At 30.2% G+C, this 8,357-nt stretch overlaps 1 protein-coding gene across 1 annotated transcript; it reads right to left on the bottom strand.

Moving 5' to 3' along the window:
* Nucleotides 1-1,000: 1,000 nt before the first annotated feature.
* LOC149194790 (serine carboxypeptidase-like 26) lies at nt 1,001-8,000 on the bottom strand. Its single transcript, XM_089407899.1, has 10 exons — nt 7,595-8,000; nt 7,212-7,319; nt 5,019-5,114; nt 4,832-4,924; nt 4,576-4,661; nt 4,129-4,368; nt 2,917-3,041; nt 2,705-2,794; nt 1,421-1,526; nt 1,001-1,332 (listed from the first exon to the last, which is right to left on the bottom strand). Exons 1-10 carry the CDS (start codon nt 7,977-7,979, stop codon nt 1,192-1,194), a joined length of 1,470 nt encoding a protein of 489 aa, XP_089264025.1. The 5' UTR covers nt 7,980-8,000; the 3' UTR covers nt 1,001-1,191.
* Between the last annotated feature and the right edge of the window lie 357 nt (nt 8,001-8,357).

The raw sequence follows: 8,357 nt of genomic DNA, 5'->3' as shown, positions 1-8,357 counted from the left end.
GAAAATTACTTTTAATTTAATTTAAGATACTAGTGTGATGGGGATTTTAGAATCATCATCATCAAGATTTAAAAATATATTATTTATGAGAATTATCAACTTTGAGTGATTAGTTACTTATCTAAGATATATGAAAATTGATTTTATCTACTATAAAAATGGTATTGGGATGTTTTTCTATGACTTTGCAGTGTTATTCTTATTAAAAAAAACTTATTAGAGTTCCAATAAAAAAATCTTGAAACTAGTAAATTTATGTAATGATTTTATCAGTTACACTACTAATATTATTTTGATCTATTGTAATCCTTATCTTCTAGTAATCCCTAAAAAAAATACCAAAAAACCTCAATTATTCTTAAATTAACTTCATGTACAACCATTTTTTTAATAAACGGTTATTTCTCTTACTCCATCTTTTGACCTCTTCGAAAAAAATTGTTTAGCTTTACAATTTGATCTATGAATATTTTAATATTCTTTCAAAATTTCATTTTCAATAATAAAATTTATTTCAATGAAAACAATAACAAGTAAAGTACAGGAGACGACTTCTCCTCCATTTAGCTAAACTAATGAGAATCTCCGAACCATGTTCCTGGGGATCAATCTCAACAACGAAATCATATTCGAATGGACAAAAAAACATATTCAATGAATTTGGACCACTAAAAAAACATATTCAACGAATTTGGACCACTAAAAAAATCCCCGTCTCAATCTGTTCATAAAACTGGTTCAAAAAATCTCGGTCTCAGTCAGCTAATTAATAAACGAGTCAATCAAATTATCCACATGAATAGCTAAATGAATGAAACTGACCATTAAAAAAAATCTCTATCTCAATGACGTATTCAGATCCGGTAGACCTGAATATTTTTTATTATCCACCAACATTCAAATGACATGTGTGTTAGCTAATATATTAAATTACGATGGAGATTTTTCTCAACGGTTAAATGTTTGCATTCATAGAATTGGCATAGTAAATTGGACGGCAGAAGATCCCGAATCCACTGATGGTACCGCGCCAATAGTACAACTGGAGGATGGCATTTACGCAAAGGAGAGAAAATTCGATCAAATCTGTTTGTTTTGGCAAGGCCTCCCTTTATTGCAAGCAAATTCGTTAAAATCTAATTATTTTGGCGAGGCCTTTCCCTTATTGAAAGCAAATGTCGATCAATCCGATTAATTTGGCAAGGGTTTTCCATTCAGAAAATATTTGAACAACGTTAACGCCCTGGACGGTTGAAATTCCGGAACTTCATGCCCTGCTCCTCTAACGGTGGCAAATGTCAAACCCTTGTAAATCACAGTATATCCGCCGACCTGCACCATTAATGGGAATACAGATCAAATTAATATTATCGTCAGGACTTTATCGGTAAAATTAATGTAGCTGATTTGAATTTTTTACCTCGTCGCCATTAGACCACGGGTACCATGGAGTCTGAATTGGAAGCTTGAGCTCATCGATGGAGAGTTCTGTAGAGGTCACAGGAACCCTAGCATCTAGGTCTCCGCTGAAAATACGAAACGAAAAATCGCCGTTAATGAAATACTGGTATGATCACTAACAGTACTGCATGCTCACTTAAAAATCCAATACAGTACTGAATAATTACTTAAAAATTAATTAGGCCGTTATGTTAATCTTTTTTAATTCAAAATTTATTGTTATGTTAATCTTTTTAAAAATTAATTAAGCGTTATGTTAATTTTTTTAATTCAAATTTTATTGTTATGTTAATTTTTTTTAATTCAAATTTTATTGTTTCTCGGTAATAGTTTAATATTTTGAGATAAAATAAAATAAAGTAAAAAATTAAATTAAAAATGAAAATAAATTGAAGTAAAATAAATTATTTATTTTTTTGGTTATATATTTTCATAGTTCATGGTTTAGCTTTTAGTGTATATATACATATATTATTATTTTAGATTTATATTCTAATCTTAATTCTCTATTTACTAGAGTTCTAGAAGGATCAAATTTATTGAGGTGCAAACTTTTTTAACAGTGAAAAGATATTTGATTCGTTTCAGCACTAGGTAGATCTAGAATGCATCTTATAAATTCCAGAAAAGAATAAATCTATTGAGATTCAAACTTCTTTGAAAATAAAAAGATATATAATACCTCTAAGAGCTTAGTAAATCCAAAACTATAGATGTATAATAAATTTAGTAGATCCAAAATTATAGATATCCTAATATATGTGGAGAAAACAATCTTTTCCTTACATTGAGTTTTTATATTATAATGATAAATAAAAAATGTTAGCATATTATGATTATTGAGTCACATCAATAACTATTTACATTAATAGTAAAGAGTCGTGAAATATCCAACATTAATTATATTACATATTAAAATTTATATTTAACTTTTTTCACATTTAACTAATACAATTATAAAATTATTATATAAATTAAAAAAAATAAAAATAAAAACAAGAACAAAAAATTAATTAAATTATAAAATATATAAATTATATAAACTAGATTCAAATTATCATTATACACATTATTAATAAATAATAAATTATATAAATTAGATACAAATTATCATTGTACACATTATTAACAAATAATGCATGTAGCGTACATTTGATTATGTAACTGTGTTAACCATAAATTGGCAATTGCGATTAAAATTCTCTTATATTATAAGAGGAAACAAAATTCTTTTACATCATACCTGAAAACAAGTATCCGCAACCCACTTGCAATTAGTTGACGATAAATTGGTAAGACAGTTGAAACAGAATCCAACCAAGGCAGAACATCGCTGATACGTAGTCACATGAAACTATGTTTCAGCGATAAAGTGATAAATTCAAGACGATTCGAAAATTAAATTTGGCACAGTAATTGATATCATTAACTAGGCTTAAGTCTAAAGACTGATACCTGCACGAGGTCCAGCTATAAGGTATGTTTGTTAGATTTGCATGTATGGCTTTCTGAACATCCGGGCTATTAAGATACGCGTTTATGTAGTTACCCCTGCAAGGATCATATCCTCGAATTTCTTGCTATTTAAACATCAACCATAAGTACAGTCAGTCACTCAATCTTGAGAGGAAACGTTGCTGCATTTGGGATGTCAACCAGAAATAAATAAATATAAGATTAATTTATGTAGATCCTATCTTAGATTTCTAAACTACTATTTATAAAAAGAATTTAATCATCATAAAATATTTTAAAATTTATTATCGAAATAATCATGATTAGAATCGTGAATATTTAATTTATTGTTATAGGAATGGGATGGTGTTTTTGGAAGTTTATATAATTTAGATTAATATGTTTCAGACTAATTATATTTTTAGAATTTGGTTTAGGTTTCGAATCAACTAATGTGGTTCATTTTCAAGTTAAGTGGAAAAACTCATACAATAAATAGTAAAGATGCATCATTGTCCAGGGTCAGTAAATGAAAACTTGCCGTTGAGAATTAGCCGTCTTCAACGCTAACCGGCTAGTTTTCATCAGCTAACCCTCTAAGGTGATGCATCCTTACTATTTATTCATGAAGATTGTATGATTTTTTCTACCTTATCTTAAGATGAACCACATTAGTTAGTTCCAAATATCAACCAAATCCTAAGAATATGACTAATCTAAAAATTATTTATCTACATTATACATCACACAAGTCTCACATCTTACTTTATCCATAATTATTAAAATTTCAAAATATTCTAAAATCTATAACGGAATAAAAAAAACTAACTTATCAATATCTACATTTTTGTAATATGGTTGATCTCTTTTATAACCACTTCATCATAATCACTAAATTTTCAAAATATTGCAGAATATATAAAAGAAATAACGATAACTACACACGTTGTGAATATCGAAGTTGGTGTAATAGATTGGGTTTATTTTACTATATATCTACCTCGTTTATAACTACTAAATTTCAATACATCTACTTCGTTTATAACTACTAAATTTCAAATATTCTAGAATCTGCAATCTATATTAAAATACACCAGCATTGTGAAAAACTTTGTAATATGATGAGATTAAGGCCATAGCTTCAATGTTGGTTTCTGATTGCCCTGGAATATATTTCGGATTTGTAAAAATGTTCTGTTAATTTGCCCTTACCTTTGCCTTTCTGGATGCATTCACTATGCACTTGGGAGCATAGATATTGTAAATATCGATATTTCCCATTTCCCAATACACTTGATTTTCCACAGTTTGGCACTCTGTTTCATCGAATTTTGAATTGGTACAATTGCTGATTACTTGCTCATAGGCTTGACTGGATATCAATGCATGACTCCGTGCGTACTGATATGTTCCGAGAAAATCTGTGTCACTATTCATTACACCATTCCCCACCTGCATAAATTGAACGTGCAAGCTTCAGATTGATTGTGTACATAAGTTTCCAAATATGATAATTTAGCACCATGGCATTCGATAAAGTTTGCAAGTCTTCACATAGGGATTGAACAAAGATATTCGTAGATTGAATTCTCTTTGCGCGCATTTTGATTCTTGGATCAATGAAATTTTCCGAAAATCGCAAGTCTGAGTCGAACTCACCATTATTCCTCTAAAATTAATGAACGATGCCTGCGACAAATTTTTGTGCTGTAAAATTGTTGAAGCCAACTCTGGAATGTAATATCCTAAAATCAATAGTTAACGTTAGCACCTTCATGAAAAATTAATATATCCCTCTAAACTAGTGCGTTATTTTAACGGTAACAATCTGCAATTGCACTCATCACCGTTTTACTAATAACTATTCGAAACTAAAAACTTGTGCATCATAGATAGTTATTACAAACGACACTACCGGCATAACTTTCGCCTGCTATGTAAAACTTCCGGAATTTATAATGTGGAAACCTGTTGAACCAGTTTACCAGGAAGGCATACGATTCTTCGGCTGGAATAGAACAAAAACCCAGTTAAAAAGTTTAGATTTCGCGGCATCCCTAAAACGCGTATTTTTTCTAGAAACCAAACAATTCGCAAGTTACCCGTTAGTCTATCGCCAGTTTTCGCATAATCAGAGGTGGTGTTTGAGTACGAGAATCCGACGCCTGCTGGGGACTCCAAAAACAATACGTTCGCCACTGTAACATTCAATATAGATGGTTAGAGACGTTAGGATGGTTAAGAGTTTTTATTGGTTTCTTCTCCTTTGTAAGAGATTTTATTGGTTTCCTTCTATATTTTTCAAATATGTTATTTTCCAAATTGCTGTTTGCATGTGAATTTAAAGAAATTTAAGTGTACTCTTTTCTTTTAATGTTTTAACCAGCAGACTCATTTGACATTTATATATTTAAACACAATGTTCCATTTTGACCCAAATGAGATACTTCGCTCTACATTTCCAACACTCCCAAGAACAATTAGAACATGCAAAGCGAAACATTTGCCTGAAGATGTTTCTCTCCCATGTGAAACCTTAGATACTAATGACTTATCACTCTTTACTATTTTTTTTAGAACATGCAAAGTGAAACATTTGCCTGAAGATGTTTCTCTCCCATGTGAAAGCCTAGATACTAATGACTTATCACTCTTTACTATTTTTTCCTTGTAATATTTTAAATTTTTTATTACTTTTGCTACAATTAACTATATTTTAAAATAAGAAAGTTAAATTAATATTTCAATATTTTATTACTAATACTTTGTTTATGGTTTATAAATTAATATATTTTCTTACTAAATCTTATTTTAGGTATGCATATAACATTTACAAATTGAATTTAATAGTATTTTTCTATTTGTTATTTACATTACATAATAATGAATTTGCATAACTTGAATTGTTATTGTCTAATTTTATTATTTATTTTGTTTCTTTTGTATTTTTTTTTGTGTCTAGGCTGAGTTTAGGCTAAGGCTAGCCCTTTATAAAATTAAAACTATGACTTAGTGAAAACCAAACCCCAAGCAAACCAACTAATCTATAATTTTAAAAATGAAAACCTCCATAGTAAAAATTTAACTTCCCATTTCTTATAAATTTTTAGAAAATTTTAATACTTCACAACTTCTATATACATCTCTCAACTATTTTGTCCCATCCCAAATACATAAGATACACTATGTAACAACCCAACATTATTAAAAATGTGAAATCTCCAATTAATTTAAATAATAAAATGTTATATATATATATATATATATATATATATATATAGTAGTGTAATTGAAATAATAAAATATTATGTTTTAAAATTTTAATATATATTCGAATGTTAAATTTAAATTAAAGAAATTAATCCAATATAATACTTCAAAATAAACAATTGAATATAAATAAAATACTACTTTTTTTCTTGGACTAATATATGTTATCCATTCATGTCATATCACTCATAGATGGTCTAATATATTTTATAATTTTTAAAAATAAGCGGTTGACTATAAATAAAATACTATTTCTTTTCATTGCGTTTAATATATCTTGACATCTGTCAGTCAATACATGTTTTAATATATTATATAAATGCCATCCGTGCATCCACACTGAAGGTTGAATGTCCTCAGATTGTTCAACTGATTTAATTAATATATTTCAACTCATATTAATGATAATTTAATTTTCATTTCAGGATGAAGTGAATTTATTTTAATATTAATATTATGGTGAAGTGAAATTAGTTTAGTGCATGAAACTTTTTATTTATACACTATGAAATTTATCTAATTATTCGATCGCTAAAATTTATTAAAATGTTTGGATTTGAATCTTTGAAACCACCTTAACTGAAACTCTGAAATGTTAGAATAATGTTCACACTTTTCTGGATCTGAAATGTTAGAATAATGTTCACACTTTTCTGGATCTGAAATGTTAAAACTATGAAGAATGAAACTGATCTAAAATATTAAAACTATTAAGGATGGAACTGAGATGGTAATATCCTAATCTAAATCCTCTCACTGTTAACCTAATCCCGGATAACACTAAGCTGGTGCTATCTTAATTAAATTCAATAGCTGTTAACCTAATTTAAATTCTGCAAGGGTTAACCTTAACCATTTTAAATGCGGGATGAAACTAAGCTGGTACTATTTTAATTTGTACTCTGTAACTCTTATCCTAATCCATTAAAAATGCGAGAAAAAGAGATACGAGTAAATTCATATGCATACACATGGTACATTTCAAGAAAAATGGATGTCCAGATATAAAAGAGGGTAATACTGGCCTTGGTTCCATGAGTATGGATTGTGGCTAAGAGTTCTTCCGTCTGGGTTAACGAGAAAAGGCCCTAGTTCCTCCAGTGCTCCATATCCAATCGACGAACATCCAGGCCCTGCAGGAACAATGAATATTTCTTCGTGAAAACAATGAAAATTTTAGAAAATTTAGTAATAAAATTTTTAGGCATGAATTATATTAGTTGATTTTAAATATTTTAATAAAAATATTGATGTGATAGATCTACATTAATATCTAGATCCGAAATTATATGATAAATTTTAAAAATACATTTTAATTTAACCTTATTTATAAAAAGTTTAAAAATACATTTTAAATTAACTCTACTCACAAAAACCTCCATAAAAAACAAATATTCAAAATATTTACCGCCGTTAAGCCAGAGAACCAGCGGCTTCTTGGAGGGATTTCGAGTGGCCTCGGCGAAATAGTAGAAAAGCGCTCTGCCTGCCTTGGCATCGACTGTTACATATCCAGAGTACTGTCGGAATTTGAAGCCGGCCGGCTGCCCGGGGAGGCCTTGTGGGAGATAATCGGCTTCTTGCGAGGGCCCCTCTGTCAAATATTCTGAATCATTCTTGAGGCTGATCGTGGCTGTCGCAGACCCCCACTCTATAGTTTCTACTGAGTGGCTTCCGTATCTTGTCGCATTGAACCACAACCGCAGTTTGTCACCTTGAGAGATGAGCTGATGAGAGGGAGCAACTGCTGCTGCCAAAATGATTGACAGAAGCAAGCACTGCATTCTCTGCATCTTGACAACCAACCAAAGAAGGAGAAGCCCAGATTCTCTTCTCGATTAGGGCTATCAAGGAAAGACTAATCTGAGGAGAGGAGAGGCCACATGCGGTAGTTATAGTTGCTCCAACATCTTGGAAACAGGTGAGCATAAACCGGAGTTGGAAAAGGAGGAAGTCCGAGTCAGAGTCGAAGAGGATACGAAGTTTGGAATCGAAACCAGCTGTTATCACAGCCAGTTTAAGAAAAGTTGTTAGATGACAATTCCGGAGAAGGCGGCGTTCCAACCTCGAGAAATTATGTTTACATTATGGGATTCACGTTATGAACCAACAAATAACTATTAACACAGCCTTGAGAATAGTCAATACTTTTCTTCAAAGCCACAAAGTCT

This window comes from Pinus tabuliformis, chromosome 2_2 (genome assembly GCF_031772625.1).
Source record: "Pinus tabuliformis cultivar Carrire ecotype Pingquan chromosome 2_2, CPIR1, whole genome shotgun sequence".
NCBI classification, from domain to species: Eukaryota; Viridiplantae; Streptophyta; class Pinopsida; order Pinales; family Pinaceae; genus Pinus; species Pinus tabuliformis.
Note: the sequence above shows the minus strand (reverse complement) of the source record. Positions and strands in the feature narration are given on the sequence as shown.

What these genes read in the sequence shown, in the direction of transcription:
- LOC149194790 (XM_089407899.1), bottom strand. Translation starts at nt 7,979, where the DNA reads ATGCAGAGAATGCAGTGCTTGCTTCTGTCAATCATTTTGGCAGCAGCA. An exon ending in GGTTCTCTGGCTTAACGGCG is followed by an intron (nt 7,320 to 7,594) that starts GTAAATATTTTG and finishes TTGTTCCTGCAG; the next exon opens with GGCCTGGATGTTCGTCGATT. An exon ending in CGTGGTCTAATGGCGACGAG is followed by an intron (nt 1,333 to 1,420) that starts GTAAAAAATTCA and finishes TTAATGGTGCAG; the next exon opens with GTCGGCGGATATACTGTGAT.